The sequence below is a fragment of the Lissotriton vulgaris genome, chromosome 6, assembly GCF_964263255.1.
Source record: "Lissotriton vulgaris chromosome 6, aLisVul1.2, whole genome shotgun sequence".
Classification (NCBI taxonomy): domain Eukaryota; kingdom Metazoa; phylum Chordata; class Amphibia; order Caudata; family Salamandridae; genus Lissotriton; species Lissotriton vulgaris.
Genome location: NC_141694.1, coordinates 26,968,847 through 26,989,931, shown reverse-complemented (window position 1 = coordinate 26,989,931; position 21,085 = coordinate 26,968,847). Strand labels below are relative to the sequence as shown.

The window sequence follows — 21,085 nt, the reverse complement described above, 5'->3', positions numbered from 1 at the left end:
AGTGAGGGTGAGGGTGAGTGAGCGTGAGGGGTTGAGGGTGAGGGGCTGAGGGTGAGTGAGGGTGAGGGGTTGAGGGTGAGTGAGGGTGAGTGAGGGTGAGGGGTTGAGGGTGAGTGAGGGTGAGAGGTTGAGGGTGAGGGGTTGAGGGTGATAGAGGATGAGTGAGAGTGAGGGTGAGTGAGGGTTGAGGGTGAGGGGTTGAGGGTGAGGGGTTGAGGGTGAGTGAGGGTGAGGTGGTGAGGGTGGGTGAGCGTGAGGGTGAGCGTGAGGGTGAGTGAGGTGTTGAGGGTGAGGAGTTGAGGGTGAGTGAGGGTGAGGGGTTGAGGGTGAGTGAGGGTGAGGGGTTGAGGGTGAGTGAGGGTGAGGGGTTGAGGGTGAGTGAGGGTGAGGTGTTGAGGGTGAGTGAGGGTGAGGGGGGGTGAGCGTGAGGGAGGGGTTGAGGGTGAGGTGTTGAGGGTGAGTGAGGGTGTGGGTGAGGGGTTGAGGGTGAGGGGTTGAGGGTGAGGGGTTGAGGGTGAGTGAGGGTGAGTGAGGTGTTGAGGGTGAGTGAGGGTGAGGGTGAGGTGTTGAGGGTGAGTGAGGGTGGGTGAGTGAGGGTGAGGGTGAGTGAGGGTGAGGGGTTGAGGGTGAGTGAGGGTGAGGGTGAGGGTGATTGAGGGTGAGGGGCTGAGGGTGAGTGAGGGTGAGGGGTTGAGGGTGAGTGAGGGTGAGGGGTTGAGGGTGAGAGGTTGAGGGTGAGGGGTTGAGGGTGATAGAGGATGAGTGAGAGTGAGGGTGAGTGAGGGGTTGAGGGTGAGGGGTTGAGGGTGAGTGAGGGTGAGGGGTTGAGGGTGAGTGAGGGTGAGGTGTTGAGGGTGAGGGTGGGTGAGCGTGAGGGTGAGCGGGGGGTGAGTGAGGTGTTGAGGGTGAGGAGTTGAGGGTGAGTGAGGGTGAGGGGTTGAGGGTGAGTGAGGGTGAGGGTGAGGTGTTGAGGGTGAGTGAGGGTGGGTGAGGGGTTGAGGGTGGTGAGGGTGAGGGTGAGGGTGAGGGTGAGGGTTGAGGGTGAGGGGCTGAGGGTGAGTGAGGGTGAGGGGTTGAGGGTGAGTGAGGGTGAGGGGTTGAGGGTGAGTGAGGGTGAGAGGTTGAGGGTGAGTGAGGGTGAGGGGTTGAGGGTGATAGAGGATGAGTGAGAGTGAGGGTGAGTGAGGGGTTGAGGGTGAGTGAGGGTGAGGGGTTGAGGGTGAGTGAGGGTGAGGTGGTGAGGGTGAGGGTGGGTGAGCGTGAGGGTGAGGGTGAGCGTGAGGGTGAGTGAGGTGTTGAGGGTGAGGAGTTGAGGGTGAGTGAGGGTGAGGGGTTGAGGGTGAGTGAGGGTGAGGGTGAGGGGTTGAGGGTGAGGGGTTGAGGGTGAGTGAGGGTGAGGTGTTGAGGGTGAGTGAGGGTGGGTGAGCGTGAGGGAGGGGTTGAGGGTGAGGTGTTGAGGGTGAGTGAGGGTGTGGGTGAGGTGTTGAGGGTGAGTGAGGGTGTGGGTGAGGGGTTGAGGGTGAGTGAGGGTGAGGGGTTGAGGGTGAGGGGTTGAGGGTGAGTGAGGGTGAGGTGTTGAGGGTGAGTGAGGGTGAGGGTGGGTGAGGGTGAGGTGTTGAGGGTGAGTGAGGGTGAGGGTGGGTGAGCGTGAGGGAGGGGTTGAGGGTGAGGTGTTGAGGGTGAGTGAGGGTGTGGGTGAGGGTTTGAGGGTGAGGGGTTGAGGGTGAGTGAGGGTGAGGGGTTGAGGGTGAGTGAGGGTGAGGTGTTGAGGGTGAGTGAGGGTGAGGGTGGGTGAGCGTGAGGGAGGGGTTGAGGGTGAGGTGTTGAGGGTGAGTGAGGGTGTGGGTGAGGGGTTGAGGGTGAGGGGTTGAGGGTGAGTGAGGGTGAGTGAGGGTGGGTGAGGGGTTGAGGGTGAGTGAGGGTGAGGTGTTGAGGGTGAGTGAGGGTGAGTGAGGGTGAGGGTGAGGTGTTGAGGGTGAGTGAGGGTGGGTGAGTGAGGGTGAGTGAGGGTGAGGGGTTGAGGGTGAGTGAGGGTGAGGGTGAGTGAGGGTGAGGGGTTGAGGGTGAGGGGCTGAGGGTGAGTGAGGGTGAGGGGTTGAGGGTGAGTGAGGGTGAGGGGTTGAGGGTGAGTGAGGGTGAGGGGTTGAGGGTGAGTGAGGGTGAGAGGTTGAGGGTGAGAGGTTGAGGGTGAGGGGTTGAGGGTGATAGAGGATGAGTGAGAGTGAGGGTGAGTGAGGGGTTGAGGGTGAGGGGTTGAGGGTGAGGGGTTGAGGGTGAGTGAGGGTGAGGGGTTGAGGGTGGGTGAGGTGTTGAGGGTGAGGGTGGGTGAGCGTGAGGGTGAGCGTGGGGGTGAGTGAGGTGTTGAGGGTGAGGAGTTGAGGGTGAGTGAGGGTGAGGGGTTGAGGGTGAGGGGTTGAGGGTGAGTGAGGGTGAGGGGTTGAGGGTGAGGTGTTGAGGGTGAGTGAGGGTGAGGGTGGGTGAGCGTGAGGGAGGGGTTGAGGGTGAGGTGTTGAGGGTGAGTGAGGGTGTGGGTGAGGGGTTGAGGGTGAGTGAGGGTGAGGGGTTGAGGGTGAGTGAGGGTGTGACCATATCCATTCCAGACACTGATAATTAATTGGCGACAAAAGTTATTATTTGACGTGGCATATCTTAATTGCTAGGTTTTTTAATTACTAGTTGATGTTTAATTTTTGTAATCATTTTTTTAAGTATGCACCTCTTAAAAAATAAATAAAAATATTGCTTGTTATGTATTTCCATTTGTAGACCTAGAATAGTTATGGTGCATTGTATGTAGCTTTAAAAAATAAAAATGTAGACTGCTCAATGTATTTCCGTGAATAGATGCAGGTTGCCTCTTTCTGTCAAATAATATCCCTTGTTGAACTTACTATAGTGGCGCGGCATACTATGAAGCAGAGGAGGACTGACTGTCAGAGCCTTGCTCTTTCCTCTCTTGCCAACAGGGCTACTCCAGAATAAGACCACGAAAACCATAATTTGTGAAACATGGCCATTTGACTCGCAGCCCGGTCAGTGGAGGGGCTCCGCTTTCTGATCCGTAGAGGCTGATGCGCAGTCACTTTCTTGAAGAGGAAATGGGGAATAAAAACTTTACTTTTGCAGTGATGTCGATGAACCTGGCTTGATGTCACACTGCTGCATTGTGCTGATTTTCTAAGTAAAAACATGCATAGTGAGGAGCACTAATACGGGTTTGAGATGGTGGAAGAGCTGCTTATCTCTTATGGAGATAGATTATCTGGGGGGAGGAAGGGCTCCTAATGGGAAGTGTAGACGGGGAGAAATTGAGAAAAAAAAGCTGAGCAGGGAGGGTGTTATTGCGGCTATCTGTTTGCCCGAGGGGAGGAGAAATGCAGGCCTGAGGCAGAGCACACGCTGAGAAGCTTGTGGGAGGGGGGCTGGGCTGCCTTTGATCTGGTAATGCGAGGCAGGCAGGCAGGGGGCTGGTGGCATTGTGCATGCGCTTTTTAGGGCTTGCGCTTGCGCAATGACCTAAAAAGCACATGCACTTGAAGAAATCGCCAGTGGAATCGCCAGTGGTGGATCAACACTGGATAAGCCGTAATAGAGCTTCGCCAGCGATGCGCAGAAGCGCATCAGCAGGCGAGCCCTAAAAATGAAGGGGCCCATTAGGATGGCGGGTGGATCGCCCCGCCTGGCCGGCAGTAGTCAACGCGAGCCCGGCGGGGGCAATCCGCCTGCCATCCACACTTCAAAGACCCCCGCCATATTAGGATGGCTGGGGAGTCCGCGGCGGACGGAAAGACCGTCTGCCGCTTTTCCTCCGGTCGACGAGTCGACCGGCGGAAAACATGGTTAATATGGTGGCGGTAACTGCAAGACACCGCCATCCATATTATGATTACTGCTCAGATCAGCCTTTCCATGGCGAAAGGCATATGGTCTTTGCCTTTAGGGGCCCGTAGAGGGCCCCCAGAAAGTTGGGGGTGCACATGGGGGTACCAATGGTACCCCCCTGCATTGGCATGGACAAAAAGGCATGCACAGCGCAGTGCCTGTCACCTTGTGCATGCCAATGCATGACTTGCATTAGCATTGTGGGGTCGGTGCTGTGAGCACCGCCCACCACAATGCTGGGAATAGGGGTTGCCAGCGCCACAATGGCGGTGGCATCCTAATTTCAGGTGCAGGACCGCCGCACCCCGTGCGGACGGTCCCGCATTCCGTTACGGTGGCGGACGGACTTTGTCGGTCCGCCATCGTAATGGAGCCCAAAGTCCTTTAAAAAAATAGCAAAGGGGCCTGCAGCAGTTTGTTGCATGGTCCTCCCCCCAAATAGTTTTTTTAAAAGCGGTGGACGTGGGTGGCAGTGGGAAGTGAGATGGGGAACAGTTGCAGAGAATGGAGATTAACTGTCCTGTTCTGCCCCATGGTGATGGTTTGACCACAGTTTAGACCCCTGCTTGAAACAACCGCCATGTTAATGTTTCCACAATGCAAGGGGAGCATTGCACACTAGCTTTATGGGGCAAATACCAGACTTGGTTTCTCTAAATTAATTTGATCTAGTGCTCGAGCGGCTCTATTCAAGAATATTCCAATATTTAAGATCTTGCCAGATCATGTCTTTGAGCAGGAGCTGCACCTGATCTCTGAAGAGACAAAATTTACAGCCCCATTATCTTATTTTCACTACCAATATGCTTCTTAAAAGGTCTGATGATACGCAAATTGATGACAATAATAATTCCTGTACTCCTCAATCACACTGTCTCTCTAAGAAGAAGAAAAGAATACCAAGGGGAAACCGGTACAAGTTTGGGCTGCATCAGAAGTGGATATGGCTTCCATTTTTCTGTGGCAATGATTTCCAATCTCTTCCCTTAATGAGGAAGATTATTCCAGGTGTTTTGTGTAGGCAAGGCTAATCGATCACATATAGATTGGATCTTTGTTGAACAATGTTTAGGCATAGTGAATGTCTTATTGCCACTGTGTCCTTCATATCTTTGCAACCTTTTCCAGGTTGCACGAAGCTGACTCGTACATGTAGTCCGTAACTGTTTGAGTTTTCGTGTAGATTTTTACAGTTAATGCATGATTATTACAGTTAACGCTTATGTATTTTGTTCTCATTAAATCTTTTTTTCCCAATCTAACAGGTGCCTGGCCTTCTGCAAGAAAGGAAAAGATTATTTACTTTTTTAAAGCCTTTTGTCATTAAACAAAAGACCGGTGGCAGTACTGTCCAGAGGAACATCTTCCTATGGCAGCAATATTCCAAGGAAAAATTCTTCCTATGTACCTGTGAATTTGTTTTTGACTTAAAGAAAACATACACACATTATAAATGTGCCCAGCATCCTTTAGTTGTATATATCTGTTGGAACAGGTAAAGGTGCATGTAATCGATAGAATTTGCGGAATTTAATGTGCAATGTTTTTCTTCATAGTGACATTTAGTGCGGCATAATAAATGTAATGAGTGTGATTAATCTTTAAAACATGGAGCAACATCTAATAGTAGATCAGCGAACTTGCACTGATGAGCAACCATATAAATGTACCGGATGTGAAAAGGCCTTTAGGACAAAGGGGAATTTAAAGCAGCATCGTATAACGCACACTGAGGAAAAACCATACACATGTACCAGATGTAAAAAGGCATTCAAATCAAAAGCTGTCTTAGTGGTACATCAGCGAATCCACTCTGGGATGAGACCACACACATGCACTGAATGTGCCAAGGCATTTAGAACAAGGACTCATCTAATAGTGCATCAGAGAACTCACACAGATGAAAAACCATATATTTGTACCAAATGCGACCAGTTCTTTAAAACAAAAATAAATCTAACACGGCATCAAAGTACTCACTCTGCAGAAAGACCATTTGAATGCGCTGAATGTGGCAAAGCTTTCTCACATAAATCAGCGCTACGGGCACATCAGCGAATCCACACTGTTGAAAAACCATATAAATGCACACAATGCGACAAAACTTTTAAAACAACAAAGGAGCTTATGCTACATGAGAGTATCCACTTTGAAGACAGACCATATAAATGTGGTGAATGTGAAAAGGCTTTCAAGACCAAGCAAGTTCTACTGCTACATCAGAGAATCCATACTGATGAAAAACCTCATAAATGTACAGAATGTGACAAGGCATTCAGGACTAAAAGAAATCTAATGGTACATCATAGAATCCACAGTGGGGAAAAACCATATAATTGCAGTGAATGTGGCAGGGATTTTAGGACAAGTGGAGAAGTGATGGTACATCAGAGACTCCACTTTGAAGAAAGACCCTTTAAATGTATAGAATGTGACAAGGCTTTCAAGATAAAACAATGTCTAATGCTACACCAGAGAACCCACACTCAAGAAAAACCTTATAAATGTACTGAATGTGACAAGGCTTTTCGGTCAAACCAGCACCTAATAATACATCGTGTGACCCACTCCATGGAAAGGCCTTATGAATGTACTGAATGCAATAAGGCTTTCAAGACAAAACGAGTACTGATGCTACATGAGAGAATTCACACTGGTGAAAAACCACATAAATGTGTCAAATGTGATAAGGCTTTTAAATCGAAGGCACAGCTAATACTGCATCACAAAAACCACACTGGGGAAAAGCCACATAAATGTGTGGTGTGCTCTAAGGTTTTCAAAACAAAAGGTGAGTTGTTACTTCATCAGAGAACCCACACTGGCGAAAAACCATACAATTGTACTGAATGTGAGAAATCTTTTATATCAAAAAGTGCACTGATAACGCATAATAGAACTCACTCTGATCAAAGGCCCTATAAATGTATTGAATGTGGCAAAGCTTTCAAAATAAAAGGACAGCTAACGCAACACCAGAAAATTCACGTTGGGGAAAAACCATACAAATGTAATGAATGTGGCAATGATTTTGTGACAAAGGGACAACTAATGGTACATCTTACATCCCATTCCGTTGAAAGGCCTTATAAATGCGATGAATGTGAGAAGGCGTTCAAAGCAAAAGACAGGCTAATGCTGCATCAGAGAATCCACTCTGGGGAAAGGCCGTATACATGTACTGAATGTGTCAAAGCTTTCGTAAGCAAAGGACAGTTAAATCTGCATCAAAGAACCCACACTGGTGAAAAACAGCATACATGTTCTGAATGTGACAAGCCTTTCCCGACGAAACATGCGCTAATCGCACACAAGAGAACTCACACTGGTGAAAGACCGTATAAATGTACGGAATGTGTAAAGGCATTCAAATTTAAGCCAAGCCTACAGTACCATCAAGCTACCCACTCTAGGGAAAGTTCCTACACATGTAAGGAATGTGCCAAGGTCTTCAAGGGGAAAAAATGGCTAGAGAAACATCTCAGATCACACAGTATTGAAAGACCATTGAAATATACTGAATATGACCAGGCATTCTGATCTAAAGGAGAGTTAATGCTACTTTGGTTAATGGACTGTGGTTCATAATGAATGTGTAACTGACAATAAAGGACGTCAACTGCAGAAAAGAAAAACTACGGAAGAATGCAATTCATACAGAAGTTTTTTGTAATTGCAGGTAACAAAATACTATGAATGAATTTTCCGTTCCTGTTCTAGCATGTACCTTCGAATTGATATTGCACATACAGATAAATAAACCAGTTGGATATAAAACTAGTAACCACACATATGAGCATCATTTTAATTCTTTTTAAAGATACATATGGAGATTATGTATCGCAGGAGGAATCATGGGCCTATTTAAAATCGACAACAGTAATAGGTCTACTGACAGCATCAAGAGACCAATCTGCACAGGTGTTCTTCAAAATGGAACTCTTAATAAAAAGGCCTTAAATCCAAGAAAATTTGGCAACAGAAGCAACAAAAGCAAAAATTTAAATGTGGAGCTTCAGAAAATAAATGACAACTGGTAAGTGTAAAAATATCAAGATCTTTTAAAGCAATCCCATGTTGACCAGAAACATACACATTAGAACTATGTAGTGAAAAACTAAAATACGTATACATAGACATATAATTGCAGCCCAGTACAGAGGCTTGCATACAAATAGAGAGAAAATATGTAAATCAAATACAGGTTTTTCCTTAGAAAGTAGAAAAAACCTGGTGTCTGAAAGCTAGGTACTTATGGCAGAATACTATTATACAAACAGACATGCCACATTTTGTGTCACCCATTTAGAGAATATGTAAGTATTATAATGCTTCAGTAACAATTGGGCATTTAGGATCATGACCTAGCAATAATTACAGAAAAGCAAGAATTAATAATCACAATGGGCACCCAATCTTAGCCAATAAAAGCTGCTGGCCAGAAAACTGGAGTTAGAGATACAAATGAATCTCACAGGGACTAAGGTTCTAAAACAAATAAAATATGGGTGGCAACCAGAACAGATTTCCACTACTGGTCATTATTCAAACCGCATTCCATTTCATTTCTTTTTTACCTACTAGGCCACTCTAGACAGGAGCAAGGAACACAGTCTAGAGCAGCTCAGTGGGCGAAAAACTGGGTTAGAATGCTACCCTGAGCTGACTCTTGTGTCTGATATTAATTAAAACAATCCTTCCTTCACTTTGTTGTTTGTTACAGTATGATTATAGAACTTCCAGTCCTCTACGTGCTCTCCATTCAGAAAAACACAGGGTGATGTAATGCAATGAAATGCTAATTGAGATTATTGTATAGTGGAACTAAGCAAATATAACCAGAATTATGAGTACAACAAGACTAGTCCCTGGAGAATTCAGACTTTCATTCCAAGGAGTTTACAAATTACAAATTCTTGCTAGAAGCTGCTATTTGAAATGTGGGCTCAACATTTCAAAAGTGCCTTGTTACCCTTTCCTGCCATTAAGTTTTTATGACATAAATTCTAAAGATTAACACATAGGAAGCAACATATCACTACTCTGTTTGTCAGGCGTTCAGTACAAAGTAATAGATTACACAATGCTAAAGAATATAATTACACAATCTAAGTTTTGAATATTGGATTTTAGAAACATAAAACCAAGAAATGTGGTTTATAGAGTTAGCGCCTAAATCTCTTTTGGAGATTCGGCCAGCGAGTCAGGGGTTTCGAGTCTTTCAGAAATATTTTGGGGTTTCCTTTCTGATTTGTGTTCTTTTGCAGCAAAAGAGAACCGGCCAGGCTTACAGTTTTGTTGTAAGTTTCTTTTTTTTCTTTTTAAGGTGAGCGCAAAATATATAACTTTTATATTCAATTGTCTTTTGAGTAGTTCATATTTTTAACTGATATTTGTAGAAGTTTATCACTGCTTTTAGGTATTTTTATTACAAGTGTGTTTGTCTATTTTTTGCCTTTATGATGACATTGTATCAATAAAAGCATTGTCTTATTTCATTACATTGAGTTAAGATTTTGCTTTTCCCCCCAAAAATGTCAGACAAAGAATTGACATGGTAGTCCATTCAGCATTTGTTTAGTTTTTACGAGACAAATTCACAATATGGGGATTTCTTTTAACCTGTCATATGGCCTCATTTCATTGTACCACTTTTAACCAGTCCTGACTTATTAACCAATATCAAATTGCATTCTGGGGCATAACTTTTCCCATTCTAATTGTGAATTTGAAAAGCAAGCATACACTGTGGTGTAAGCTGACAATCTAGGACAGATTGAAGGAGGCACACGTGAAAATGACAATTGGCTGCTCTGAATATTTCTAATATTCTGTTCCTGTGTAAATTAAATGTTATCATGCTTTTACAGCTCTACTAGTTACACTGTGCCAATAGACTTAATGAGAAATCCTTTTATCTGTGTGGTAAAGGAAGCAGTATCTATGCAACAGTCCCCATGGCCTTCTGACTACGACTCACTGAACAATAGCAATGGCTCAGGAAGATATTAAGGGTTTATTTGAAAGTCAGAGTTATTTTACAGTCTGTGCTACATCATTCTGATTGATTTAGTAAAATAGCCAACTGGTTTGTTAAGGCCGGTAAAGCAAGGACCACCACTTGGGAGTTTGTTTAATCCTCATAGTGAGCGTGTGGATCTGCCTCTGTGTATTCCCAGGACGACGCCCAAATTGGTTTGTACCTGGTCTTTTCTCCCATACATGAATGTATGTTTCTTCTTTAGTGCCAGTTGAACCTTTCTCTATAGAGCCTAACATGTATTTTCTAAAGCAGAAACGGAAAGTTCCCTAAAGCCATGCAGCCTTTAATTGTGGATTTGACATGATCAGGACCTTGCAATACTTTTTTGTCTCTTCGAGGGACAGCATGGACTTGCCACCATCAGTCCACCACTGACTGTGGCAAGACAAATTTTTAGTATGGGAACAAAAGAGGATCGGTGTCAAAGACAATTGCTAAATTAAGGTACAAAGCACCTGTAGAGAAAGAGAGACAGAATTTATGAGAGCTGATGAAAACATAATTTTCCATTGACCTCCTGGCCACTCTTTATTACCTCTCCCACCTGCATTTCTGCCTTCTACTGACTGGTGATTGAAGGTCACCCCGACTAGCCAGGGGATAGCAGCAGATTAGTTAAAGGATTAGCAGCAGAGAATCAGGAGTACATTTTGTATCTGTCTTTGCGTGGTGTTATGTTGATAATAAAGCACTAAACACACTTGGGAAATGTAAACAGGCAGAAACCCTCATATAAGGTTTGAACACACACCATCAGATCAATGTCAAATGAAATCTGTACATAAAAAGCATATGATGTTGTGCAGTAGGGGTTATGTCCAATTTACGGGAAGCCTTGTATCAGTTTTCTGTTTAAGGTATGAAAGTTCACTAGATAGTTCCTTGTCCTCAATTCTGACTTATTATGCAACATTTCTCTTTATTTATTTATTTATTTTGAAAGTTTTATATAGCGCGAACAAGATCTTCGCAGATATCAGAGCGCTTTACAGAGGAGGGGAGCATGTATACGCAGATACATCAATCATGTTAGCAGTACATCGAAGTGATATCATAAAACAATCAAGTAAATCAATTTCAAAGTTAACATAAAATACAAGGGTTCGAACAAGTAGTACAGATGAGTATCGAGTCTTTGTAGTTTTTCCCCAATAGTCGTTCAAGTGTATTTAGCCATGAGGATTGCTTTTACTTCTCTCTTGAAAAGTATAGTAGAGGTGATGAGCCTGGTTTCAGGGGGGAGCGAGTTCCAAATCCTGGGGGCCATTCCTGAGAAAGAGCGTTTATAGGTTTTTTCCTTGCGGAATCTTTTAGGCTTTAGCAAAAGATTGTTTGTGCCTCTAGTGTTCCTGGAGCCTCCAGAAATCGTCAGCTTCTGAGCGAGGTATCTAGGTGAGCTCAGGTGTACAGCCTTGTGGGTCAAACAAGCGATTTTCAGGTGTATTCAGGCTTCAAACGGCAGCCAGTTCAGTGATTTGAAGTCAGGGGAAATGTGTGAGTGTTTTTTTGATCCAGTGATAAGTCTCGCTGCGGCGTTTAGAGAGGCTCTTATGGGTGCCGTAGTAGCTAGGGGGAGACCGCGGAGGGCGGTGCTGCCGTATTCTATTCGAGGTATGACTAGTGATTGTACCGCAGTTTGGAAGTCTTTGGCTGGAAGGAAAGGTTTAAGTTTCCCGAGGGTGTTGATTTGGTAGTTTGCTCCCTTAGTTGCTTTGTTGATGTGTTCCTGCATGCTGAGATTAGTGTCAAGTGTTATGCCCAAAGATTTTGCTGAGTCCACGATGGTGGGTTGAACATTGAGTGCCGTTAGGTCTTTAAGCCACATTTGCGCGGTAGTGATCTTCGCGGGAGGTGCGATCAGGAGGAACTCTGTTTTAAGGGCATTGAGTTTGAGATGATTAGCGGCCAACCAAGATTGGGTGCTTCTGATCGTTGAGTTCAAGAGCGTGATGTCTTTGGGTGATTGTAGTTTGAGATAGAGTTGGGTGTCATCAGCATACATGTGGAAATGTACATTGGATTCTTGCAGCAAGGTGGTGAGAGGTTCCATAACTAGGTTGAACAAAGTTGGGGATAGGGAGGATCCTTGTGGTACGCCTAGCGATACAGGTCTTGGTGCGGACATCAAGTTGTTGCTCTTGAATTTCTGCGACCTGTTATGCAGAAAAGAAGTGAACCATTTGAGCACAGTTCCAGATAGGCCCATTCTTGTGTTTAATAGTTCGAGTAGGTTCTCATGTTTGACGGTGTCAAATGCGGAGGAGAGATCAAGAAGGATGAGGAGGCAGGTATCGTTATGATCTAGGATTTGGAGGGCATCGTCGATTATGTGAATCATGGCAGTTTCCGTACTGTGATTGGCTCGGAAGCCTGATTGATGAGAGTTGAGGAGATCAAATTGATTAATATGTTTAGTCAATTGTATTTGTGCGCATTTTTCCAGCAGTTTGGCAAGAGTCGGAATGTTGGTAATGGGACGGTAGTTGTTTAGGTCAGAAAGGTCGGCTGTAGGTTTCTTTAGCAAAGGTGTTACTTGTCCAACTTTGAGGGAGTCGGGAATGAACCCTTGTTGAAGTGAGCTGTTAATGATTTTGGTCCAGAGTGGAAGGAGCGACGGGGTAAGGACTTTTACAGCGTTAGCAGGAAGGGGGTCCGTGAGGTGATTGGATGGTTTCAGAGTGCTGAGCAGTTTGCCAATTTCTTCTTCCGTGTAGGTGACAAAGGTTGACCAGATTGCATTGTTTTTTGGTTTAGTGGGTGTTATGCAGTGGAGTTTGGGATAGAGGCTTGCGTCCATGAGGAGATCATTCTTTATGTTGTCCGTTTTTTGGTTAAAGAAAGAGGCGAAGTCTTCGCAGGAAGGGGCTTTGCACATAGTGTTGAGAGGTTGGGGTTGTTCTTTGGTTTGTGATCGGATAAGCTCAAACAGCTTTCTCGGACGGTTTTTGGCTTGGTCGAGCTGACGGCTGAAGAAGTCTGATTTTGATCGTTTTATTTTCCTGAAGTAGGCATTTCTCTTTTTCTTCAGGTTTTTTAGGTTCAGTGCAGAGGGAGCTGATCTCCAGGAGCGCTCTGCCAATCTCATGGCACGTCTATCGTCATTGAGACTCCCGTCATACCAGGGATTGGAGATTTTTGTGGTGGCTTTTTTTTAGCTGCAAGGGCGCGACTTCATTAATTATTGCGGTCATATTGTTAAGATAGTGATCAGTCAAGGATTGGACGTCCTTAACGGCAGCCGGAGGAAGTAGTAAGTTGTAGCTGTTGGAGGGCAGAGAGTTTGAGTTTAGTTTTTTCATGTCTCTTTTCCAGACTTTGGGCCTGGCGGATTGAATAGGGTTAAATTTAACTTTTTCATTGATGAAGAACGTGATAATATGATGGTCCGACCAGTCACAGGGTTGGATAGATTCGAGTTGGATAGCGGCCTCTTTGGAGATGATAAGGTCGAGGATAGAGCCTTTCTTGTGTGTTGGACTGTTGCAAATTTGTGTAAGGTCAAGGGCGTTGAGGAAATTCTTCAGACCTTTTACCACCGCATCATTATGATCATTCCAGTGGAGGTTGAAGTCCCCAAGGTATATTTGTGTGAGTTGCCGCCCGGAGTTGGTTGAGATCATGTCCATGATTTGTTGGGAGAAGGTGAGGTTGTCACCGGGTGGGTGGTAAACGCCGTGAAGAGTGCAGATCGGTTTGCCCTCACTGATAATATCTAGGCTGATGTATTCACAGGACGATGGGGAGGGCGGGGAAGGTGAAGATACTTTCAAGACAGAGAGGTTGCTCCTGTATATACATGCGATTCCGCCACCTTTTTTATTGCCAGACCTGTCAAGTCTAGTGATGAGGTAGTTGGGGGGAACCAGAATGTCCATTATAGGTGTAGAAGATTCTGTTAGCCATGTTTCAGTCATGATGATTAAGTCCAGATCCAATTTTAGGATGAGATCGGCGATAGCGGCGGAGTGTCTAGCGGCTGATCTGCAGTTTAGGAGAGTGCATTTGAGACGGGGTGTGTCGAGGGTGGAAGGGTGCTCTAGGGCGAGGGGGACTTTACTCAGGTTACTATGGATAGCGACTCTGTTGTTCAGTGTGGGGGGTCTAAGGGGATTGGAGTGAATCGTAGGTATGGCAGTGAGTGTGTCGGGTGTGTTGCTAAGGGGAGCTGGGTCATAGGAGCGGAGGAGGGTGATTGTGTCTAGGTCCGAAAGAGGGTTGCAGGAGCGATGGGGGCGGTTTTCACGATTGTGAACAGGGATTGAGGTCCAGTGCGGTGGGAGTCGAGTGCGAGAGTTCACCGCCCGGGTGGAGGACCAGTTGGGAGGGGAGGTGATAGTGGAGACACGTGAGTGGTGTCTGGGGTGTGTGCGGAGTAATTGTTTGATGATGTGAATGTCTTGTTTGATCTGTTGGAGGGTGTTGGGTGGGGGGTGGCTGGAGTGTGATAGACAGAGTAGTTGTTGTTTGATGCTCTACATGTCTTCTTTGAGTTGGAGGAGGGAGGCCGTAATGTGGTCCACTGTGGGACATGTGTTGGAGGTGGGGATGGGAGGGTCAGGCGTGGATGACATAGGGGAGAGGTTGGTGGTGTGGATGAGAGTATTGGTGGTGGGCATAGAGTGCATGGTGGAGGATGGGCGTTTATTAGTGGTGAAGGGGGTGGAGGTTGGGTGATGGGGGGTAAGACTGGGGGGGTAGTGGGATTGTAGATGGTTCTATTTAGAGAGGGTCGAGTTGAGCTGATGGAGGTGGCGTGTTCTGTGTGATTAGTTAGTGGGAGGAAGTGGGGGCTGAGAATGGGTGGGGATAAAGGGTGGGGTTTGCCTTTGTGTGTGTCGGTCTGATGTTGATCTAGGATAGGCGGGATGCGGTGGGAGCTGTGGTATCAGGGGTGAGAGGAACGGGATGAGGGCTGGTGTGTAGGTTGAAGGGGTGGGGTGGTTGTTGTAAGAGGGAGAGAGATCTATGTCTGTGCTTGAGGGATGTGGGGTAGCTACGGTAGGTGGGAGAATGACTAAGGTGCCGGGAGTAGAGGGGTGGTGCATGTCTTTTTGGGTGGGAGCTGTGGTATCAGGGGTGGGAAAGGGGATGAGGGCTGGTGTGTGGGGGGAAGGGGTGAGGTGGTTGGTGTAAGAGGGTAAGTAATCTATGTCTGTGCTCGACGGGAGTAAGGTAGATACGGTAGGTGGGTGAGTGACTGTGGTGTCGGGAGTAAAGGAGAGGTGCATGTTGTTTTGGGGTTGGGGTGGGTTAGTATGAATGTGGTTTGAGGCTGCGGTGTCAGGGGTGACGGGAATGGGTGTGGTATGGGAGGGTGACAGGGTGAGGTTGTAGAGGGGGGAGGGGGTACCGCTGGAATGTGTGGGTGAGGGATCTATGTCTGTAAATGTGGAGTGCGAGATAGCTACATCAGGTGGGTGAATGTCTAAGGTGCCGGGGGTGGAGGGAAGGTGCGTGCCGTTTTGTGGTTGAGCTAGGTTAGGAGGGTTGTGGTTGGGGGCTGTGAGTTCAGGGGTGATAGGCCTGCGGATGCTATGAGTGGGGGTCCGATGACTGGTGAGGTGCTGTTTGAACGTGGGGAACAGGTTGTCTAGTAGTTCCAGGTTCTTGTCTGTGGATTGAATTAGGATAATCCCGTTATTGTATATAGTGATGGTTGTTCTGCCAGGGAAGAGTTGTGATGGAGTGATGGTAAGTTTTAGGCCATGCGCGAAATTCCTGGAGGTGGAGACGGAGAGTAAGGTGCGGAACGTGTTTCTCCATTGGGCTCTGCGTGTGGTGTGGAAGATAATATCAATGTTCAGTGAACCATTGACTGGTGAGAAGTAGGTGTCTGCACACGGAGTTTCAGGGTGGGACCTCAGGAAGTTGTGTTTAAAACATTTAGCGGCTTTTTTAGTGAGTGCTGGTGGGTAGTTGATTTTATATGTGTGTTTGCCGACGGGTTCCATGATGGGAGGACAGTCTAGGTAGGTGTAGGAGGGAGGGTGTAGGAAGGAGGGTGTAGGAGGGAGGGTGCACTGTCCTAAACAGTCTAGGTAGGTGTAGGAGGGAGGGTGTAGGAAGGAGGGTGTAGGAGGGAGGGTGCACTGTCCTAAACAGTCTAGGTAGGTGTAGGAGGGAGGGTGCACTGTCCTAGACAGTTGCGAGGGCCTAAAGTGATACTAGTGCGTTCACAGTAATGCTATGCGCAGAGTACAGCCGCAGACGAAAATAGTGAGATAATTGGGAGAGACACTAGTGAGCTGCCAAGGTATTTGAGGTAGTAGTTGGTGCGTGCAAGAACAACTGACACTAGTGAGTTGCCATGGTAATTGAGGTAGCACTCGGTGCATACGAGATTAACACTTGAGATGGGTGCGAGTTGCACAAGTATAGGGTGCGCACTAAGGATATGAGGGAGCAGAATAATGTGAGCAGTTAACACATATGCGATAGTAATCAGTGTATATGGGAAGGGACAATGTGAGTGCAGGTTACATCAGTGACAAGACTATGTGAGAAAAAAAATCGACAGTACATTTAGGAATAGGGGTGAATTCGATGTAGGTTATAAACAAGTGCTGAACAAGTAGCAGTATAATACTGACAAATACTGGAATAAAACCCTGAGCAAGCCGTAATAATATCTATGTAAATACGTAGGGTACGAAGTCTGTGACAGAATACCATTGCACACATAACTTATATGAATCAACAAGTGACATTAGTGAACGGCAACGAAAAATATATGAGGTATAACATATGAAATATATATGAGGTATAACATATGAAATATAGCCCTGAGAAAAAAACTTGAATAAGATAAAATAAAATAACTGTGCAGACCATACAAGTATCTAAATCAAAGGTGCCAATAGTGAGTAGTCAAAAATATGTAAGGTACAGTGATGGAATACAGTTGCACACATAGATTAAATGACACAGATTAAATGGCACAGCAAGTGGCATTAGCGGGCAGCAAAAGAAAAATATATGAGGTAGCAAACGGTGCATTACCGGTGACGATAAAGTGGGACGTGCACGATACAGTTAGGAATATATAGAATATAATGCTACTGTACGAGGCATTAATATATGAGTAGCAATTGCAATTGGTGCAGAAAAAGTGAAGTGTGCTGGATACAATCAGGAATAAAATAATACATATCACTGTGAAGAAGCAGACTATCTAAATCCGCCGTGAAAAAACGTCCAGCTGTGTAAATTGTGCAACCGCTAAAAAGAAGTAGTCTGAGAGTCTAAGAGGTCTTAGGTCTTTAAGGTCGATGGTAGAAATGACTAGACCATGATGGTCTCCCCAAGATAGACAAGCTAAGATGGCCGAACCGATGGGGGAGATAGAAATATTGGTCCTTTGTCTGTTGTTGTTACTTTGGGCTCAGAGCAGGACCATTTCACTTTCTATTCAGGCAGGCATTGCTCATAGCTTGCTGGTGAGGAAAAGTGGGGGAGTTAGAGCTGTGGAGCCTCGTGGACATCAAAGGTACAAGCGCGGATTTATTTCTACAGATTTATGGCCCCATGTTGCTCAAGGAGGTAGCTTGCGAATGTGAGCAGTTTAATGGCCCCAGCCATTTTGTACAAAGGAGGTGGACTAAAAAATGTGCACAGGCGGGTGGAGTGGGATAAATACCTTATGCCTCCAATCGATGTTCCAAACCTGTATTTCCCTGGGAGGTGGGGGGCTCAATGACACATATCCGCTCCCGGGTGGGGGCGGCTCATGTCGGTCCTTCAGCTCTTGTTTGGTCCCAGAGCCCAGATCAGCAGATCCCAAGCGCCTCTATAACTTCCCATCCGTTTCCCGGTGCTTCCGGGAGCTGGTTCCACTCAACCGGCGTCCTTCCTGGTTCTGCCTCCAACCTCCTATGCTGTGGTGCGGGCGGGAAGGGGGGGTCCGCTGACGTTCAGGCACCGCAATCAGCAGCCTGCGCCTTGGAGCGGGTGGGAGGGGGGCCACTCTCCGGTGCAGCCGATCGTACACGGCGTTAGTCGTGACAGCAGAATCAGTTCCTCAATTGCATTGCCGAGGTCTGAATCACATTTTTTAATAAGTGATAAGGGAGTTAACGGAAGTCATACCAGACGTTCAGGCACCGCAATCAGCAGCCTGCGCCTTGGAGCGGGTGGGAGGGGGGCCACTCTCCGGTGCAGCCGATCGTACACGGCGGTAGTTGTGACAGCAGAATCAGTTCCTCAATTGCATTGCCGAGGTCTGAATCACATTTTTTAATAAGTGATAAGGGAGTTAACAGAAGTCATACCAGACGTTCAGGCACCGCAATCAGCAGCCTGCGCCTTGGAGCGGGTGGGAGGGGGGCCACTCTCCGGTGCAGCCGATCGTACACGGCGGTAGTTGTGACAGCAGAATCAGTTCCTCAATTGCATTGCCAAGGTCTGAATTGAATTTTTATTAAGTGATAAGGGAGATAGCGGAAGTCATACCAGGGTTAATCTTGAAACAATAAGGAGGGGGGCCACTCTCCGGTGCAGGCGATCGTACACGGCGGTAGTCAGAACTCCTCGCGGGGGCATCCGAGATAGTGGTTTCCCGGCTTCAGAGTCGGAGTTGGAGTTATGCGTTCCACTGCGTCGGCCATTTTCGGTATTGCGCGATTCGGTGGAACGCACGCCGGTTTTGATGCTGTTCTTCTTTAATTGCTAAGTATCCGGCGCTGGTCACCAACTACAAAGTCCAGGGCTTCTGGGCAGCGATCCTCCAGAGGCTCGAGGCTTGACCAGCGCCGGAGCCCATCGGTAGATCCACTGCTCCGATACAGGGGTGGGGAGGGGGTCAGCTTCAGGTCGCTCCACAACCGGGCACAGGACTCGACGATGGCAGGAGCCCTTTGCGTGATCACAATCGTGCTGGGGGAGCCTCAAAGCGACGCATCAGAGTGCCGACTCTCCGCAGGCTCAGGGCATCGAGGCTCGGGGCATCCGGTTCCCGTGTTCAGCAGACGTCCGTTGGGAGAGGTGATGTCTCCAGCTAACCCAGGCTGCGACGGGCTGCTCCAGGCTTCCACCGGACAGGTATGAGGAAATAAAAGTTACTGGTTACTCCTGTTACTCTTACGAATTCGGTTCCGCGGAGCAGAGGGTGCTGACAGGGATAAACCCCTCTAGAGGGATCCCAAGCGCCAGGAGCTCTTAGCAGGCTCCTGCTCCGGTGGCCATCTAGTTATTGATGAGTTATTCTCTCTCTCCACAACTGTGACGTGTACTGTTCACATGCTACTGCTCAAAATGCAACACTAAATTTTAAATCACAAAATGGTTCTTGTACACTAGCACAAAAGTTCATAAGTCGGTTCACAAACAAGAGAGGGGCAGAGTTAGCTGCACCTGGAATAGGAAGTGAACTTTAAACACAGAGGTGTTGTCTGGGTGAGGGGGGACCAGACCCAGTAATTATGTGCAGTAATTATGCATGATGAAATTGTGCCAAGCTTTAGTTGTATGCTTAGCCAGGCCCCTATCCCTGTTGTTTTTTTGTACTTTTTTTCTGCCAGCAATAACATCCCCCTCCCCTCTAACAACCCAACCTCTCTCCTTTACTATCCACCCCAACCAGCAGACTCGGATTACATTTACCACCAGCTAAAAGCAGATGGTAAATGTATGTATTTAACCCCATGGAGCTAGGAATTATGTGTGGTAGTACAGAGAGGAAACATCCGTCCCAAGCAACAATTTCACAATCCATGGTGTTTAACTTGCAAAGCACTGGATCGGACTTTCCACATAGTAATAGTGGTAATTCCTGCCCCAGTACAGTGCAACTCCTATTAAGGCATAAGCCTTTCGTTTGGATACATCACTATATTGTAAAATTAATTTGAACCATTCATGCACACATGCAAAACATCATGTAAATCACTCTTCTTCATCAGTTTTAAATTCCTGTGGTTATAGTGTAAAATTAATTGTTAAACTTGACAAAAATAGTACAAAATATTTTTCTTTAAAATTTTAATGTAAATTCATTTTATATATGTATTTAAATGCAGAACAAAATGCTACAGCATTCTTAAATAACTTTTGGTAAATATTCAATATCCCAACAAAAGTTTTAAAAAACTTGTTTTACTATTAATAATTATTAAAATTGATGTAAAGAAATGCCATGAAATTGTATTTTAATAAAACATGTTAGGTTAACATTTACATTAAATGTTATTACAATGTTTAAATGTTATAATAACAATAATTTTAATTTAATGTTATTTCCTAGGGTTTCTATTTTAAGTCCCAGTCTCCATTATTTCCGGTGGGAGGATGTTGTAGTATCACTATTTGGCCATGTGTGGTGTTGGACTTACTATGAATCCTTTTTGGCTGTAATAATGTTGCTTCAGAAATTTGCCTCTACATTTCTTCAGAAAGTAGAGTTGCATAAGTTTATACTTTTGAGTAACTCTACACTCACAAATGGTGTATGCCAAAGAGTAATACAGTTACTCAAAAGTGTAAGAGTGAACTTGCACATGTCAATCAATCAAACGAGCTTTATTCGATTTTGGGTAGTAAAAATCATAAAAGCATTACATATAAAACCAGTTCTTCTAAAATACATCTATATACACCAGTCTACTTTATCACAATAACATTTTCAGACTTTACTTCTCATCTTATGGATCAAGCTAACAAACACCCAGTCTGCAAAATTCAATGATTATTTTCTTTCCTATTTTTCATCACGTTCTTTAAAAACCCTGCCATAGAGCTGATACAAAAAAAACTATACAACATCTGCAGGTAGATGAAGGCAGGGCGACATTGTCTCCATCCTCCCCTTTTTAGTAATGGCTTTAACCATCTTTGTCTCTCTGTGTGATAATATTTACAATATAGTACCACATGAATCGTGCTTTGTTGCGATGCATTATCGCATGGACAGTGGCATAAATGTCTGGACCAATCGTTTATATTTGGATAAGAGACCAGGTGATGAAGTGTTCCAAATCTGAATCTAGTCAGCAAATAACTTTCGTATCTTCTCAATACATGTTGCAGATAAAGTTGGATACTGCATGTAATTATGATCTGCTGGTGACTAATCACAGTTGGTTTGTTCAAGGCGAGGACTAATCTATTTTCATCTAAGTGTGCCATAATGATCCCTTTAAAATCTTTGCGTGTGATCGCCTGTTGGGA

The 21,085-nt window shown here is 45.8% G+C and overlaps 1 protein-coding gene across 2 annotated transcripts in view; it reads left to right on the top strand.

Moving 5' to 3' along the window:
- The window catches only part of LOC147706738 (uncharacterized), a 101,561-nt gene that overhangs the window by 30,015 nt on the left and 50,461 nt on the right, over window positions 1-21,085 (top strand). Inside the window, exon 2 of one of the 2 annotated variants that reach the window (XR_015296589.1) lies at window positions 5,148-7,918. Coding sequence is in view for 1 of the 2 variants with exons in the window: in XM_086925878.1 (XP_086782004.1) it covers window positions 5,491-7,422 (1,932 nt within the window). In the remaining variant the exon portion in view is untranslated. Of the gene's footprint in view, window positions 1-5,147; window positions 9,381-21,085 lie in introns of those variants that run through there. The other variant, XM_086925878.1, reaches the window with a different exon arrangement.